The sequence below is a fragment of the Dipodomys merriami genome, unplaced genomic scaffold (genome assembly GCF_024711535.1).
Source record: "Dipodomys merriami isolate MVZ:Mamm:240054 unplaced genomic scaffold, mDipMer1.0.p SCAF_10, whole genome shotgun sequence".
In the NCBI taxonomy this organism is placed as follows: Eukaryota; Metazoa; Chordata; class Mammalia; order Rodentia; family Heteromyidae; genus Dipodomys; species Dipodomys merriami.
In genome coordinates this window covers 19851707-19871614 of record NW_027202271.1, presented here as the reverse complement: position 1 = coordinate 19871614, position 19908 = coordinate 19851707, and the positions used below count along the sequence as shown (strand labels likewise).

Sequence of the window (19908 nt, the reverse complement as noted above, 5' to 3'; positions counted from 1 at the left end):
AGGGAAAAACTGGGAGAGAATGAGGGAAGGGGTGACATGGTCCAAAAAGAAATGCTCTCTTTACATGACTTATGTAACTATAATCTTTCTACACATCACCTTTGTAAATATCAATAACAACAACAACAACAACAAAACTCCTCTCCTTTAAGAAAATAGTACTGGAGTTTGAATTCAGGATCTTGTGCTTGTTAGGCATGTAACTATCATGCTTCTATTCCTTTTGCTTTGGTAGGTTTTGGAGATATGGCCTCATTATTGGGATGGACTTACCTGATCTATGATCTTCTTATTTACGCTTTTTACCATAGCTAAGATGCCCAGCTCTTCATTGATTGAGAAAGCATTCTTGCAAACTCTTTGGTTGTCCTTACAGTGTTATCCTCCCAAGTTGACAGGATTACAGGTGCAAATCACTATACTGGGCCATATAAATAAATCTCTTGATTGAATTATTCTTATGCAACTGTATTTTTGTTATGTTAACTGATATTGAAATATAGCTCTCTTAATAAATATATCTAGGGCATAAATTTTCTGAGTTTGAGGTGAAAAATCAGGACAGTTAGAAATCTCTTCTCTGAGTGGTCAGAAGCCTTGTGTCCTAATCTCAAGAATGATTTGTAGTTTCTTAATGGTGAGCAAGATGATCCCCAAATTGGAGACATAAAGACATAAAAGTTCTTGCTAGATCTTTTTTTTTTTTGTTCTGAGAAATCTGGAAGTCTTTAGCCTAAGAAAAAAATGTAAGTGCAACCTTTAAAAGTCTGTTTCTGGAATCACAGAAATGGTATATTGCATAATGTCTGGTCCATAGCTCAGTGATAATTGGTCTATCTTTAAGGATGAGTTCATGAAAACAGATTACATATTAACTTATTGAGTTGCTTTGTATTACTATATAATGCATATAGTTGTGTTGAGAAATGAAAGGCAGATTTCCAGAGACTCCATTAGATGAAGTATTGATAGAGGTTAACAGTTTTATAAGCCCAGGAATGTGGGAAACACAAAGTAGATCATTGGAATGGTGAGTGTATTCTGCTGTGAGTCCATCAATGTCACAAGAATGAGTTATGAAAGAAGCACACCTAAGAGTTGCAATGTCTGTCTGTGGTTTTCATGAACATTAGAGTTATTTAGGGTATGAAATAAAAACGTTTTCCTGGGAATCAGTCTTGATTGATTATAGAAATATCTCTTTCATTTCATTGTCTCTTTGAAAATTATCTGTGGTTAAATTATCTCCACTGTGGAATGAGAAACCTAGCATGAGACCCTAGAATATCTCTAGATGTTCTGCTAGGAATTTTTTTTTCTTCCAGGAAGAACAGCATGTTTTTCCCCATTCAGGTCCTGTGATATGTGTGGCCACTAGTATGTAATGGTTTTACCTTGCTCAACTTGTTAAAGATTTTTTTCAGGGGCATTACTTCATGGCTCCACATAATAGTGATTTTGAGGAGGGTGTTGGGATGGGGGTGTTGTTATGGGTTTGTTTTGTTAGGCTCTCTGTTCAGGGAACATGGCTGAATTCAATCTATATATGTACACAGGAATATTCTGACCCACATGTATAATTCTCTTTATGATTTAGGTTCCTACTTCTGCTGAAATAAATAACTACAAACCTATTGGCTTAACAACAACATGAATAATCCTTTTTGGATTCTGGAGATCCAAAGCATGAAAGCAAGTAGATGTTAGGAGTGTATACTTTCTGAAGACTTCAGGACTAAAGAACTTTTGATTTGACTTTTTCAACTTCTTGGGACTCTGAATTTCTTACTTCAGGGTCATTTCCTTGAGTCACTTTGACTTCTTGTTGATTTCAATTTTTTGGTTTTTCACTGTTCTAAAGTATGAATCTTAATTTTATGAATACAACATTCAATATAAGCTATTTTCTAACATCATAACTATTTCTGCCCTTTACAAACCATGAATGCTCATGTTAGAATGACATGGTATATTTTGTACAATTTTTTTATTTTTATTTTTTTTATTGTGAAAATACCATACAGAGGAGTTACAATTACATGGGCAAGATAATGAGCATTTCTTATCAAGCATTGTTGCCCCCTCCTTTGTTTGTTTCCCCTTCCTATCCCTTCCCATCTCCTCCCCCCACCCCGCCAAAGATGTTATATCAAAAAATAAACTTTTGTACAATTTTTTCCCCCTAGAACTCAACTTTTTGGTTTTCATTAAAAAATGTTTCTTGGGAGGTGGATGAATAAAAAAGGAAAAAGAGCACAGATACCGTCAGAATATTCAACATGTGTAATGTGTGGGAAATGTGAAATGAGTCTGGGACATGGGGAAAATGATGGAAGGGGTGACACTGACCAAGAAACACTGAACATGTAAGTAGACGCATTAAATTGTAGCCTTCTTGTACATCCACTGGAAGTTTAGAAAATGAAAAATTGAAATATGAAAAAGTGGATTGTGTGACATTCCTTAGGTGTAGCTTAAAAACATCATGTAGTTTTTACCTGACTTATGTAACTGTAACCCCTCTGTATAACACCTTTATAACAATAAAAATTAAATAAACATCCCAATGGTTTAATGTCTGTTAGCGGGGCATCAGATATACTGTAATAAACAAAAGGTCAGAGCCAGATAAAAATAAAATAAAAGTACTTGACAACCTCTTTCTCTTACTGGCATTATTTAACTCTTTTGTATTTCAATATTCTATCTGTAAAATAAAGCTAAGATAAAATGTGTTTTATATTTTCTACTTCATTTAAAGAAAAATTCATAGGATTTCCGTGATGTTTAGTGGTACTGGAGGTATTGTAGTAATTATTGTGGTAACCACTGACATTCTACTGGAAAGGCAAACCCATTACGGACATCAGCACTTTAATCTTTTCTATAATATTAATTCCATATCCTGAGACAATTCATTTCAGAGCTTATTGTTCATCATAAAATTGATGGGACGATAAACCCTTGCAAATCCTAAAAAGGGAGCATGAAAATCGCTGCCTTTCTTGCTGAACATGATCATGCAACACTGCACAGAGTTGCAGAATGGAACTAGGACAATTGCTACTCCCTGAAAATGACTTATATGTTCATAAAATAGTCATGAAAAATGAAAGGAATCCTCTTAGGAAAAAATGATGGGAGCTGGGAAGGTGGCTCAGTGGTAGAGGGCTCGCCTTGCATGCCTGAGGCTGTGGGTTTGATTCCTCAGCACCACATAAGCAAAAAGAAAAACAAGCCGGAAGTGGCGCTGTGGCTCAAGTGGTAGAGCGCTAGCCTTGAGCTGAAGAGCTGAGGGACAGCGCCCAGGCCCAGAGTTCGGGCCCCACGACCAGACCCCCCCCCCCAAAAAAAAATGATGGGACTTCAGAGAACCACCCCAAACTGGACTTAGGATCAGCAATTCTGTTTCATGGAAGTGTATAATATAGGTAGCAAAGGAATAAAATCTTGATGATATGGATAGCATAGAGCAAGTTAACTGAGGCCTGTATGATAAAAACTTGGTTCCTCTTCTTGAACCATTTTTTAAAAAGTTTTTGCTGCTCCAGGGCTTGAATTCAGGGTCTGGGAACTGTCACTGAGCCTCTTTGTGCTCAAGGATAGCACTCTGCTACTTGAACCACAGTGCCATGTCTGGTTTTTGAATGGTTAATTGGAAATAAGAGTCTCATGGAGACTTTTGTGTCTGGGCTGGCTGAGGATCTGAGCGATCCTCAGATCTCTGCCTCTTGAGTAGCTAGGATTCTAGGCCTGAGCCACCAACACCTGGCTTGAACCACTTTCTTTACTCCTTAAAGCCCAACACCATTCTTTTGATTGTGTTATTGAAAGCCTGTTTCACTTGTTTGTTTCTCAAGGTGTAAATGAAGGGGTTCAGCATAGGAGCGATGGAGGTGATGAGGACAGTCACACCCTTGTTGACAGCCATTGAATCCTTGGCTGAAGGCTTCACATAGATGAAGATGCAGCTGCCATAGGTGATGGAAACCACGATCATGTGGGAAGAGCAGGTGGAAAAGGCCTTTTTCCTTTGCTTGGCAGAAGGGAATTTTAGAATGGTCTTAAGGATGTATATATAGGACAGAACCACACATACAAGGGTCAAGATAAAAGTTAACACAGCACTGGCTATGATCATCTGCTCTATGAGCCATGTTTCTGTGCATGAGATCTTCAGGAGGGGGTATGCATCACAGAGAAAATGGTTGATAACAGAGTTACAGAATTCCAGATGCAGGACAAGGCTAAATGGTGGAAATATGATCAACAAGCTGGCTGCCCAGCAACAAAGAACAAGTCTCCTACAGACCCTGCTATTCATGATGGTCACATAATGCAGGGGTTTGCAGATGGCCACATAGCGGTCATAGGACATGGAGGCCAACAGAAAGAATTCTGTTACACCAAATAGATCAGTAAAAAATATTTCAGCGATACAACTGCTATATGTGATTGTGTTGTCCCCTGTTGATAAGTTGTACAGATACCTGGGCATACAAGCAGATGTGAATGAGATTTCTAAGAAGGAGAAATTTTGTAGGAAATAGTACATGGCAGTTTTGAGTTGTGGATCCACGATGGTGAGAGAGATGATGGTGAGGTTTCCGGTGACACTCAGCATGTAGGTGAGACACAGAAAGATGAGGAGCACAGCCTTCAGTTGTGGGTCATCAGTAAGGCCCAGGAGGAGGAACGTTGTGACGGTGTGATTTCTCATCATGGACTCCTGACTTCTACTCAGTCTGCACTGAAAATTCAGAAATATTTGAGATGACAGAGTCCTGTTAACATTGCACAGCAATAAATCAGTGCCTTAAAGTGATGCAAAAGTTTTTTGACATAAATTTTCTTTAATTTGTTTAGAAATGTATCATTATACAGATAATATAGGTTTTGTACAGTATGCTCTCCTTTGAACTACCAAGGAAGGGTTTAAAAATGTAATATCAGCTGGGCACCAGGGGTTCCTAGCTACTCAGGGAGCTAAAACCTGAAGATTATGGTTTGAAGCCAGCCTGGGCATGAAAATTTGTGAAGTCTTATCTCCAAGTTAAGTGCCTCTCCCTCCCCGCAAAAGCACTGGAAATGGATCTGTGACCCAAGTGCTAGCATTGAGCAAAAGCTCGGGGACAGAGACAGTTCCCAGGCTCTGGGCTCAAGACCCAAGACAGGGTCACACACAAAAATTAATACCAGGATGAAAGAACATGTTTTCAGGGGTTGAGAGCATTGTGGGGTGGATGCAGGAAAGTAGGGAGGAAGGGTGAACAAATGCACCAATTATATTCAGTGCATATTATCTAATAATTGAACTGCATAACTTGAGGGTAAGAAAAGGAGGGAGAAAAATTGAGGGAGAACAATGGGAGGGGTGATATTGATCAAGGTGCATTTACTCATAAGCTGACCTATGGAATTGTCTTTGTATAGTTACTTAAAAAGTAAGATTTCAGGTCATTTTTATCTAAATCATACTTAAACATGAGAATTATTTTTGACTTTTGATTCCCAGCTTATGTCTTATTTTTTGTCTGTACACAGTATTAGAAGTAGCCATATAATTATGTTTTTCTAACTGAAGGTGGGTCCTAATGCCTTATCTTGAGTTCTTGAATACTTCAATGTGTATCTTTGTAGGTTGGTTATTGATGAAGTATAATAGTAACAGAAATATTGTGAGGCCAGTTATAACAGGCTCTCTGTGTTCATTCAAGGGATAATAGCAGGAACATAAAAAGAACTGTATTTAAGGACAGAAACAAATAATCTAAGTGAAAGATGGGGAAACCATCTGAATCAACCCTTCTCAAAAGGAAAAAATAAATTGCCAAGAAATATGTTTAAAAATACTCAATATTATGTCACCAGTGAAAGGCAAATCAAAACTATAATGTAATCTCACCCTAGTTAGAATGACTTATTAAGAAAAGACAAAAACAAAAATTGACAAATGCTGGAAAGGATATGGAAAGAGAGAAAGGAACCCCATAGTTGGTGGCAACATAAATTAATTTAGCCAGTAGACCAGCCATTATGGAGGGTCCTCCAAAAAATTTAAATATAGGAATACCATATTATCTAGTTATACCACTTTTTGAGTACATATCCAAGAAGATGGGTTTGTGCTGACATGCTTATTGTGGTACTATTTTAGGTAGATATGGAATCAATCTAATGGTTAAAGAATATCTTATATATGTATATATTCACTTATCTATATATGTATTATATATAAAAATATATAATATACAACACACAAATACATATATAATACATATATAATGCACACATACAAGATAATACATATATAATACACTTATATATGTATATATATATAAATATACAAGCATGAATATTATTTGAGCATACAGAAGAATGAGAAAGAAATTCTGTTCCTTGTAAAAAGTGGATGGAAGTGTTCAAGAATTGAATTTTACCAGTATTCTTTATATGCACGAGTTGAACTATCATACCAAACCTATTACAATTCATACATGTTAATTTAAAATAAAATAAAAATGAGACCCAGACTTTTAAGTTGTAGTATTACTGTTATTTTGAAAATCTGTGTTTTCTGGGCCTGGGGGTTTAGCTCAGCAGAAGGGCACCCGCCTGGCAAGCACAAGGCCCTAGGTTCGGTCCTCAGCCCTGGGGAAAAAAAAAAAAAAGAAAATCTGTGTTTTCCTCTTCAAACAGGCTTTCTTCTCATTTTCCTGTTTCCATTCTTTGTCCCTCTCGAGTTCTTTCTATATAAACTTTCTGTTCACTTCCTACAGTTGTGCCCCCAGCCAGTGAATTGATGAGAAATTTGTTGTTTAGAATGTTAAGCTATGTTGGGGTGTCATTATGAGGTTATACCACATGTTTACATCATTACAATTGTTTTTAAGAGTTCAAGTTGTTCAGCTGAGATTGGAGCACTTTGCTATATTTTGGTAGCATTGTCATTCAGTTCAAAAGAACCAAGTTTAATATATTAATAAATTCCCAAGCACTGTTTGCCTTTGCTGAGGTTCAGTTCTTCTGGATAAAAATGGAAATAGAAATAGTACTCTTTATATGCTATTTTGAAAAACAGAATCATTTTTACATGTATCTCTATTTCCTTTAGAAATATACCTCTCATACTAATGATGATGATGATGATGATGATGATGATAATGATAGTAGTATAGTTAATATTTCAATGTGTTGGCTCACACCATTTCCTTTTGATAATCATCTTATATTCATTCTTCACCTCATTGCAATGACACTTTTGCTCCACAAATTCTATTGAAACAGTTTTTCTTTTTTGCTAATCCTTGAGCTTGATTTCAGGGCCTGGGCACTGTTCTTGTGCTCTACCACTTGAGCCACAGCTCCACTTCCAACTCTTTTTTGGTAATTCATTGGAGATAAGAGTTTCATGGTCTTTCCTGTCTGGGCTGGCTTTGAACTCTGACCCTCAGATCTCAGCCTCCTGACAAATTAGGATTACAGGCATGAGCCACTGGTGCCCAGATGAAAGGTTTTTTTTTTTTTAATTAACCAAAATGTATTAAATCTTTCCTTTTTTTTTTTAGGGTGAAGACTAACAGATGGCTATAAGTTGAATGTATACTTTTGACCACACACGATTTATAACTTAACATCATGCTTTTGTTTTTCCTCTTACCTTATTATTTCTGATTTTTGTCTTTCTTTCCATTCTGATTGCTGTTATGTGGATATGTGTCAGTCTCCTTTCTTATTTCCTTCTAACATAGCAAATAAACTCTTGGTGGACATTTTCTGAAATTCCTAACTGCTGAATTAATTAAAAAATTCTTTTTTGAATATCAGTGATACAGTCAAATACTCCTCAGAACATAAAATTGTCCATGCTCAATTCCTGGGTAATCATTTTACTTGTATTTTATCTATATTGAGATCCACTTCCCCCCATCCTTATGCCCTTTCCTCACATATTTCTGTCCTACCTAATTCCACCTGGCAGGCACTAAGTTATTGGTTTTATAGTGAAAGCATTTATTCTTCTGGGAACTTGATGGACCTCTGTGTAGTTAAGAGACCAGTCAGAGCAACCAGTTCCTGCTCCTACCTTAGCACTACGCTGAGAATGTATTGTTTTCTGATTACAGTGAAACTATTTAATGAGAACAATATTTATAAATGACACAGTCCCATGTATCTGAGATGCTTAAACAACTTACTGGCAAGAATTTTATTTGGGATAGTTCCAAAAGTTTCAGGGGTTTCAAACTTTAATTTGAAGATGTACTCTGAGCCTAACATTTTGTCTGATTTCATTTTTGAAATTTGTTTTTCTCAGTGAAGTAAGCCATCACACACACACACACACACACACACACACACACACACACACACACACACACACACTATTACTACTGAATCATCTGCTAGTAAACTTGGGGGAAAATGCCTACCTTAAACTGAACATATAAACAGTAGAGATAAAGCCTTCAGAGACTGGAGAGAGCATCCGAATCATTTAAGAGACCCATGGAAAGAATAAACCTAAATGAGAATGTTGACATGGGTCAAGGCACACTGTATTCGTACACTGCTTTGTTGAATGGCAACTGCTTTGTACAACTACTTAAAGATAATAAAATTATTTTAAAAATCTAAATGAGGGTAGAGAGGGATGAGATGGGGAAAATTAGAGAAGAATGATGAAACAGGTGGCACTGATCAAAATCCATGGTCATAATCTGTATTGTAGAATTGAAACCATTTTGTATAACTGCTTAAAAACAAAATCTAATTGAAAAAATTAGTCCAGTTTCTTTTAGCTAATTCCTATCAAGTAAAGTAGTTTAAAGATTATGTATGTTATGTGCTAACAGATTTAATAAGATAAAGAAAATAAATATGAGACAAAAACCCCAAGGGAAATAACTTTCCTAAAAAGGAAGCAAATGTGCATATTTTAGAACAAATTCTCCCTTGCTTTTCCTCTTATAAATATACTTACTCATGTACATGTAAAAGTGCAGCCAGGCACCTGTGGCTCATGCCTGTAATCCTAGCTACTCAAGAGGCTGAGATTTGAGGATTGGAATTTGAAGCTAGCCAGGACAGCAAAGTCCATGAGACTCTTAAAGCCAATGAGACACCTGAAAGCCAGAAGAAAATCTGTGGCTCCACTGGTAGAATGCTAGCCTTGAACACAAAAGCTCAGGGACAGTACCCAGGCTCTGAGTTCAAGCCCCAGGACTGGCTTATATACACCATACACACACACACACACACACACACACACACACACACACACACACAGTGTACAAATGTCAACTTTTTAAAAGCACAAATATTGAAGTACTAGCCATATCACATAGTATTTAAAATGAATATTCATCAATCTGTTTTAGTTTAATTATTTTTTTTTTCTGGGCCTGAGCCTTGAACTCTGGGCCTAGGTTTTGTCCCTGAGCTTCTTTTGCTCATGGTTAGTGCTGTACCACTTAACTTAATTATTATGTGTCATTTAACTTTCATACAACTTAAGCTCAATGTAGTAACTATAGTTTATTGCTATAAATTTATAATTTCCTATGGTTGCACCATTTTGAAATTCAGTGCTACAGCTTTTCACCTATAGTTGGTACTTTAGATTCTTTTCCACATCCCACCATTGTAACAAATTTCACCAGAAATTTGTTGTATTTTTTAAACTTTACTAGTTACGTGGTATGGCATCACTAAGATTTGCCTTCCAGTCAGGAACCTGAGGGCCTTTGGACCTGCAGTCCTGTTGTGAATATGTCTCTGATCCTTTGTGGAAGTCAAGTCCACTTTGTAGAAAGTGTGAGGACTCTTAAATTACTGAAGGAGTACTATGGGTCAAGGCTGGGTTACAGATGTTTTAGTAATAATTTACATACAACAAATTGACCCACTTGTATAGTCTGACACATTTTGACAAATGTCATTACCTCTGTGAACAGCACCATGATAAAATTAGGACATGCCTGCACTTAAAAGTCCTTTAGGTCCTGTTTCATGATGCTCTCTGCTCCAAGCTTTCGTTGGAAATTAGAAATATTGGAAGTGGCACTGTGGCTCAAATGGTAGAGCACTCGCCTTGAGCTGAAGAGCTCAGGGACAGCACCCAGGCCCAGAGTTCAAGCCCCATAACCAACAACAACAAAAAGAAAAGAAGAAAAGAAAAAGGAAAGAAAAAAGAAATTAGAAATATTTCTGTATATTAAAAGACTATTTGTTTGGAGGTTTTTTTTCTTTTTTGTTTTATTTTGGTCGATGGTAGCTAGGATTATAGGTGTGAGCCACTGGCGCCCAGCTTTGTTGGAGTTTTATATAGGAAGAATTTCTATGATAATATGCATTTGATTCTGGTATTTTTCACTTTGCATGAAGTTTTTGGACTTCACTTTTTTTTGTGTGTGTGTGTTGGTACTGGACCTGGAACTCAGGGCCAAGATACCCTCCCACAGCTTTTTCTGCTCAAGGCTAATGCTCTACAACTTGATCCACACCTCCACTTCCAGATTTTTGGTGTGTTATTGGAGATAAGAAGCTCATAAACTGGCTTTGAACCATGATCCTCAGATCTCAGCCTCCTGAGTAGCCAGGACTACAGGTATAAGTCATCAATGCCCAGCTATAAACTCACTTTTGATAAGTGAGCTCTCAGTAGTTCATTAAAAAGTTATAAAGATTTGTTTTCAAAAGATGAATAAAATTTGCCCATTTGAAATAAAAAATAATATGCTTTAGTGTGTTCATAGTCTTTTGCAATGATCACCGTTGTATTATTTTAGAACTCTGTTATCACTCCAAGAGGAAAACTAGAGGCAGCCATTTCCATTCCCTGTACCGTTGGTGCACGGGATCAGTGATCCCTATTCTGTCTCTATGGATTACAGTGCTGGCCTTCCCTTTGAATTAAATTTTAGACTATGGTTGTTGGGTCTTCGTCGATCCCACAAAAGACTAACTGGGTCGGTGCGTTGCTTGCCCGTTCCCCAGCCTACCTCAGCCCGGGAGACAATCAGACACAGCGGGGAGCCAAATCAAGCAGGTAGAAAACTCCTTTATTAACAGAGAACAGCCCTTTTTAAAGCCAAAAAGGGCGGGTAGCATGGCAGGGGAGGAAGAGGAACCAATCACTGCCAAGGTCACACCCTATCATGCACCTAAGCCTTCACGGGCTGGTTACGCACTGAATGTAAGGCAAATTGGGCTCTGCCCACTCAACTCCCTCTCAGCACCATCTTTGCTGTCCATGTGCTGTACAGTAAATTGGGCTCTGCCCACTCAACTCCTTCTCAGCGCCATCTTTGCTGTCTGTGTTCCCCACATATGGTCTTTTGTGACTGGAGTTTTTTTTTTTCACTTAACATAATGCTTCAGGGTTCATTCATGCTGTAGCATGTATCAGCAGCTCATCCATGTTTATTGCCAAATGATAATTTATATAGCCATAATGCATTTTGTTTACTCATTCATCCACTGGTGATGAACTGTGTTGTTTCTACTTCTTAACTATTATCAATCATAGCACTGTGAAAATTTGAGTTCAAGTTCTTGTATATACATGTATTCTTTTTTAAATTCATTTATTTTTATTATACAGAGGGGTTACTGTTATGTAAGTTCACAGTGTCACCTCTTCCCTTGTTTTCTCCCAGTTTTTTCCCTCCCAGCCCTTCTCCCCTACAAGTTGTATAGTTTATATATTCTTTATTTATTTTTTGTTGGTTGTGGGCCTGGAACTCAGGGCCTGGGTGCTATCCCTAAGCCTCTTTGAGCTCAAGGCTAGTACTACTACCTGAGCCACAGCCCCACTTTTGGTTTTTGAGTGGTTAATTGGTGATAAGAGTCTCACTGGGGCTTTTCTGCCTGGGTTGGCTTCAAACCATAGTCCTCTGATCCCAGCATCCTGAATAGCTAGGATTACAGGCATGAGCCACCTGCACCTGGTTCATATATTCTTAATATTCTTTGGTAGGTATCAAGACTTAGAATTATTGAGTCAATTAGTTAATGTTTAATTTTTTTATTTTTTGGTTGGTTGTGGGGCCTGAACTCTGGACGCTGTCCCTCAGCTCTTCAGCTCAAGGCTAGCACTCTACCACTTGAGCCACAGTGCCACTTCCGTTTTTTTTCTGCTTATATGGTGCTGAGGAATAGAACCCAGGGCCTCATGCATACAAGGCAAGCCTCTACCACTGAGCTACCTTCCCAGTCCCTTAATGTTTAATTTTTTAGGAAGTGAAAATCTGTGTTTTGAGGTTGCTATGCTCTGTCAATTAACGAATATTCTACCAGCAACGATTTGTGATTAGTACATATTTGATATACATATTTGATATTTGTTTTTATATTCTTTAATTATTTTGTTGTATCCTTTAATTTAGTGACAATTACATTGATGTTTTCAGACACACACGCACACATATATTTTGATCATATTTATCTTCATTACCCTGTCTTATCCTCTTCCTCTTCCCTTGTCATAGTCCTGTTTTACATTTATTTCTTTTTGTTTATTTTTAGATATAGATTTCACATATGAGAGAAAACACCTCATATCTGTCTTTATGAGTATGTTTTATTTCATTTAGTATGCTGATGTTCAGTTTTATCCATTTTCCTGATGTAATTTCACTTTTCTTTATGGCTGCATAAAGCTTCATAGGTTATAGTGCATATATACTATAATCTTTGTACCCATTCACCCATGGATGGGAACCGAGGTTGTTTGTATCATTAATTTTAGTCATCCTGGTAGGTATGAAGTGGCATCTCACTGTCATTTTGATTTGCTTCTTCCTGATGACTAATATTAATGAATATCTTTTTTATGTATTTACTGAATAGAATAATTTCCATTCTAGAGGTCCACACCTCTAGAATATTGTGGTGATACCTCAGTACTGTCACAAATTCATATTTGCATATTTATTTGATAGTCTGAGTTTTTAGAAGATATTTAGTGGATTTATATATATATGTTATATGTGTCTGCGTGCGTGTGAGTGTGTGTGTGTATACTGCAAATAGACACAATTTTACTTCTTCCTATAATCTTTTTTTGTGTGTATGTGTGTGGGAACCTGCGTGCTGCCCCTGAACTTATTTGTTCAAGGTTAGTGCTCTACCACTTGAGCCACAGCTTCACTGATTTTTGGTGGTTAATTGGAGACAAAAAGCCATGTACATATGACCAAATAAGATGATGCTAAGTGAAATGAACCCTAATATATGAACACAAGACATCTGTCTTTATTGTTACTGTTTTAAATGTACCATGTGATTTTATTTATTTATTTTTGTTTCCGGTGTATGCTCTTTACCCTATGGTATATCCACTGTACTTGATTTTTTTTTTTTTTTGGTCTGGTCGTGGGGCCTGAACTCTGGGTCTGGGCGCTGTCCCTCAGCTCTTCAGCTCAAGGCTAGTGCTCTACCACTTGAGCCACAGCGCCACTTCTGGCTTTTTTCTTTTTGCTTATGTGGTGCTGAGGAATCAAACCCAGGACCTCTTGCATGCAAGGCAAGCACTCTACCACTGAGCCACCTTCCCAGCCCTGTACTTGATTTTGGTACTCTGCTTCTTGTATATACATATGTCTAATCTGAGGAAGGGAAGGGGAATAACAAAACACTGAAACAAGGATGCAGGATGACCCATTGCAACAATGGGTATAGGACAGTATACTGGAAATGAACTTTAAAACTTTGGGAGGGAGAGTGGGGAATAGGGTGGGGTAGGAAGGAGTGTGGGAGGTGGAGGAGGGAAGGGATAGTGGGACAACAATTAGGAAGGGAAGGGGTAACAATGATTGACAAGTAATGTACTCATTACTTTGCTATGTAACTGTAACCCCTCTGTACCGAATTTTTACAACTATCTATATCTATATCTATATCTATATCTATATCTATATATCTCTCTATATAGAGAGAGTCTCATGGATTTTCCTGCTAATGCTGGCTTTGAGCCATTATCCTCAGATCTCAGCCTCCTAAATAGCTAGATTATAGGCATGAGTCATTGGCACCTGGCTGTAAGTCCTAGCTTTTTGAAGATTTCTATTATGAAAGAGCCTGTACACTTTCTTTTGGCAGTAATTGGATTTAAACTCATGGCCTTAGTATCCTACTCAAACCATTTCTTTATCATTTTTTGTGTTGATTATTTTCAAGATAGGGATTTTTAAAATACCATGACCAGACTAGACTGTCATCTTCCTATGTGCACTTTTCTGTGTTGCTCAATGACAGGTGTGTGCTACCACACCCAGCCTGTACATTCTTATGGCTGAAATGATAGGTAGGGACCTATCTATCTAATTGTGGTTAAAATAGAATCCTGACAACTTTTTTCTTTTTCTTTGGCTGGCCTTGAACCATTATCCCTTAACTTTTTCTTCTCAAGTAGCTAGGACTACAGCCTTGAGTGTCTGGTTGGATATTGGATTTCACTGTGTGAAGTTTGTAATGGAAAATTTGAAGAGAGTAGCCAAGTTCTGGTGGCTCATGCCTGTAATCCTAGCTACTTAGGAGGCTGAGATCTGTGGATCATGGTTCAGAGCCAGCCTGGGCAAGAAATTCTGTGAGATTCATATCTCAAATTAACCACCAGAAAACCAGAAGTGGCACTGCGGTTTAAATGAACACTAGCCTTGAGCAAAAATGCTCAGAGACAACTCCCCCCTGAGTTCAAGCCCCATGACTCTCTCTCTCCCCCCCACACACCCCAAGAAGAAAAAATGACAAATAGTAAAGAAAGTCAACTAGTCTATTTGACTCAGTGAGGAGACTTCTTTTGAAGATTTAATCTTCAATACCACTCAAAGAGGAGAACACAAATTGTAACAGCCACAACTATGTCAGGCTGGTGCTGCATGTGGGCTGGTGGACAGGCTAGAGAAGGATCAGTTGTAAGCATTAACAAACATATTCACTTGAGAAGCTTCTTTTCTTGGCCTACCTAGAGCTCTTCTTGGACCCAGGGAGCTTGGCAGCCTGTGGGCCTGGTGTCTTTCTCTCTTGTTCTGGTTTTCCTCGTTCATACCTCTGTCTTTCCTGGCTATACCCTCCCAAATATGGTGGAATGGTATCTTCAGAATCCTTGATTTGAGCCTTTTCTTGTTCGCTGGTCTCAGAGCAGCTAAGTCTCAGATAATAGGCCTTCTCTCAAGATGATGTCAAGTTATACATCTCTCTGAGATATGGAGAATGACAAATGGATTTCTTTCCTAATGCTGTCCTGCTTTGTAGAAGGGGTCACTGTCATACCAAAACTCTGCACCAGATTTGAGATTTAGGAGAACTGTCAGCCTGCCCTGTGGCCAAGATGGCCAGTCTGTCAGCAGGCCACCTGGCTTCCTGTGTGCTTGTGGATTTGTACTCCCCTACCTGTGGGGAGCTGGGTTGGTGCTTTGAGCTGTTTCCTTCTCTTCTCCTCCTCCTTGGGTGGTCTTTCTGTTTCTCTGTCACTTTTCAGATGTTATGTCACTTTATTTTTTGGTGTTGGGACTGAAGCTTGAACTCAGGGCCTGGATACTGTCCTTTAGTTTTTTTTTTTAAATAGTTCAAGTCTAGCACTCTATCACTTAAGCCATAGCTCTACTTGCAGCTTTTTGGTGGATAAACAGAAATAAGAGTCTCATGGACTTTTCTGCAGATCTCAGATCTTCAGACCTCAGCCTTCTGAGTAGCTAGGATTGCAGGCATGAGCTGCTGGCATCTAGTCTTCATTTTTCATTATTTTAAAATTTACCCAATATACATGTACATGATGTCATTTGTGTCTGGTTACCAACTCTTAATACTGACACATATTTATATTTATAATTTTTTAAATAGAGAATTACTCATATTTCAGTTGTTTTCATACAACAATGATGTGCCATTTCTTCTAGGAAATGTTTGTAACATTTAAAAGATGAGACATCCTGGTGTCTCAGGAGATGTCATTGCCTATGTCTGTCCTTCTGTTCCCTTCCATAGCAAATTAAGGACATCTTTCATATCATCATCTTGTCCACACTGGAAACTCTGCACAGCATTAAGCCCATAGATGTGAGCTGCTGTGTGACCAAGAACCTCCTGGCATTCTACATGGACAGAGTGTTCAAGGATCATCAGGATCCATGCCCCCAAATTCCGAGACAAATCAGTAACATCATCAACTCTTCCCTCCATATGCAGAAAACCATCCAGTAATGTCAGATGCAAAGACAGAGTCACTGTAGTCACGAAGCTACCAATGCAACCAGTATCATCCATGACAACCTTAGTTAGCCGGAGGTCTGTGTTGCTGCCTTTTAGTCCCTGCGTGAGGTTGGCATCTCTTTAGCCTGGATCAACAAGAATCACCAGGAAACTTCTGTTGTTTGACACCAAGTTCTTGTCTAATTATCCAGAGATGAGCATCTCCTGGAAAGTTTCCTGATCTTATAGTAGACTTTGAAGGGGAGAGTAATGGGCCCCCTCGAGTATCTGGAAACCTCCCTGATGACTTGGGAGTCTTTGCAGGGGGAAAAACTGAGTCTGGGTCTTCAGTCAGGATGGTCTTGGGCTATCTGATCCCACTTGAAAATAGCCACGTAGTCTATTATTTTATTTATAATGAAATATGTCTTTGGGGTTCTGGGAGCTAGAAAGAAAGGATTAGATTTCCATTAAGTTATTGTAAAGTCATGCATCCCAGATTTATGATATGAACTGTGTCTTCTGTAGGTTATGTTGAGCTGACTTATGTGAATAAACACTGCTTAAAAAATAAAATATGAGGCACAAGAAGATACCTAGGACCAACGGAATAGAAATGAACCCACAGACCTTTAGCCACCTAATATTTGATAAGGAAGCTAAAAGAATAGAATGCAAGAAAGACAGCCTCTTCAGTAAATGCTGCTGGCAAAGCATAGTATTTTCACAACAAAAAACTTAATTAAAAATAAAAATAAAATAAAAAATGGGAAATATGAGGTCAACAGAAATTTACAAATAAAAATATAAACTCTATATGTCAATAAACAAGAAAACATTAGTTTGTCAAGTTCATGGAAGCACAGGATGCATCTGCATCTTCTTATTACACTTTGGAGAAGTGTCAGATGGCTGTCTACTGAAGCCACAAAGGAAAACCTCCCCAGCCAAGGTGAAGCTTAATTCCTCACTGAATCTTTCTCAATGCTTACGGGGTCTGATTTATTTTAAAACTTCTTTCCTCAGCGGCATTAACGTAGGTAAAAATGGACAATGAGCCAGGTACCAGAGGCTTATGGCTGTAATTTTAGCTACTCAAGAGGCTGCGATCTGAGGATGGAGGTTCAAAGCCAGCCTGGGCAGGAAAGTTTTTGGAATTCTTACCTCCAAGCCAGAAGAGGAGGCTTCCGTGGCTCAAGTGGTAGAGTGCTAACCTTGAGCAAATAAGCTCAGGACCAGCACTCAAGCCCTGAGTTCAAACTCCGGGACTGACATACACACAGTTGTACAAAATATGGACGATGAAACAGATGTGATGAGAAAATGAATGCAATTTCTTTTTTCCATATTTTTTATTGTAAAAATACTGTACAAAGGGGTTATAGTTACATGAGTAGGATAATGAATACATTTCCTATCAAGCATTGTTACCTCCTCCTTTGTTTTTTCCCTACCATGCCTTCCCTCACCACCTCCACAACTCCCCCCTCCTCCTCCTGGACCTGGAATTGTAAAGTTCGTTTTCAACATAATGTCTTGTACATCTCATTGTTACAATGTTCAACCTGTATCCTTATTTCAGCATTTTGTTATTTCCCTTCCCTTCCTGAAATTATAAAAATGTATATACAAAAAGCAGGGCACCAGAATCATCAGTGAAAACAGGGGTTATACTGTCGGTGAAGAACATACAAAAGAAACAAGAAAATCACAGTGTATTATACGTATGTTAAAAAAATAGCAAGCAAGAAAAAACCATTTGTGTCCTGTCTTGGGGTTGATTTCACTTAACATCCTCTTATAGGTACATAGCTTTTGACCTTTTTTGCTTGTCCTAGATATGTACTAGTTATTGCAAATAACGGAAACCATGGGACCTATGTTTCTTTGGGCCTGGCTTAATTCACTAAATATAATTTTTTCCAAGTCTTTCCATTGCCTAACAAATGGGGCAATGCCATTCTTTCTGATGGAGGCATAGAATTCCATTGTGTGTGTGTGTGTGTGTGTGTGTGTGTGTGTGTGTGTGTGTGTGTGTGTGTGTGTTTGTGTATCACATTTTCTTGATCCATTCATCTACTGAGGGGCATCAGGGTCGGTTCCATATCTTAACTATGGTGAATAATGCTGCAATAAATATAGTTGTGCTGGTAGCTTTGGTATGGCCTTGTTTGTGATTGTTTGGGTAAATGCCTAAAAGTGGGTTGCTGGGTCATAGGGGAGCTCTATGTGTAGTCTTTTGAGGAACCTCCATACTGTTTTCCAAATTGGTTTACACTCCCACCAACAATGCAGTAGGGTTCCCTTTTGGCCACATCCCCTCCAGCATCTGTTGTTATTAGAGTTCTTGATTATAGCCATTCTAATTGGGGTGAGGTGGAATCTCAATATTCTCTTGATTTGCATTTCTTTTATAGCTAGAGAAGATGAGTATTTCTTCATATTTCTGTTGGCCATTCTTATTTCCTCTTCAGAGAAGTCTCTCTTTAAGTCTTTAGCCCACTTATTTATCAGGCAGTTGTTTCTTTGAGCATTTGTTGTCGTGGGATTTAATATTTTGAGTTCTCAGTGTATTTTAAATCTGAGACCCTTGTCTATTTTATTGCTAGTGAAGATCTTCTCCCAATCTGTGGGCTTTCTATTGATCTTGCTAGCCATGTCCTTTGCCATGCAGAAACTTTGCAGCTTCATGCCATCCCATTTGTCCAACTTTTCTTTGATTTGTTGTGTTTCTGGGTCTCTGTTAAGAAAATTTCTGCCTGTGCTAAGGAGCCCTAGAGTTTCTCCTATTCCATCCTGTAATGTTTTCAGAGCGTCTGCTTTGACTCTGAGGTCTTTGATCCATTTGGAGTTGATTCTGGTGCAGGGTGATCTATAAGGATCTAGCTCTAGTTTTCTACAGGTGATTAACCAGTTTTGCCAGCACCATTTACTGAAGAGGTTTTCTTTCTTGCATTCTATTCTTTTAGCTCCCTTATCAAAGATTAGGTGGCTAAAGGTCTGTAGTTTCATTTCTGTGTCCTCAGTTCTATTCCATTGTTTCTCAGGTCTGTTCTTGTGCTAGTACCAAGCTGTTTTGATTACTATGGCTTTGTAGTAGAGTTTGAAATTTGTATTTATATTCCTCCAGAACTGTTCTTTCTGCTAAGAAATTATTTTGCTATTCAAGGTCTTTTATTGTTCCATATGAATTTTTGGATTGCTTCTTCTATTTCACTGAAGAATGAGGTTGGGATATTGAAAGGAATCACATTTAATTTGTATATAACCCTTGGCTATATATAAATTTCATCTCTCTTATCATTACTGGCATACAGGAAAGCCATTGATTTCTGATTTATACCCCACTACTTTTCCAAAGTTTCCGATCAGCTCAAGTAACTTGGGAGTGGATTTCATGGTGTTCTTTAAATACAAGATCATGTCCAAAGAGGGAGAGTTTTACTTCATCTTTCCTATTTGTTTCCCCTTTATGCTTGCATCTTGTCTTACTGCTGTAGCTAGGCATTCTAATACTAAATTGAAGAGAAGTGGAGAGGGTGGGCATCCTTATCTCGTTCCTGAATTTAGAGGAAATGGCTTTAGTTTTTTACCACTAAGTATAATGCTGGCTGTAGGTTTGTCATACACAGCCTTTATTATATTGAGGAATGTTCCATGGATTCCTAATTTTTCCAGAGCTTTCCTTATAAAGGGGTGTTGGATCTTGTCAAG

At 38.2% G+C, this 19908-nt stretch overlaps 1 protein-coding gene across 1 annotated transcript; it reads right to left on the bottom strand.

Annotated features, from left to right (window-relative positions):
• Positions 1 to 3787: 3787 nt before the first annotated feature.
• Positions 3788 to 4720, bottom strand: LOC138837466 (olfactory receptor 6C2-like). Its single transcript, XM_070036306.1, has one exon. It carries the CDS (start codon positions 4718 to 4720, stop codon positions 3788 to 3790), a length of 933 nt encoding a protein of 310 aa, XP_069892407.1.
• Between the last annotated feature and the right edge of the window lie 15188 nt (positions 4721 to 19908).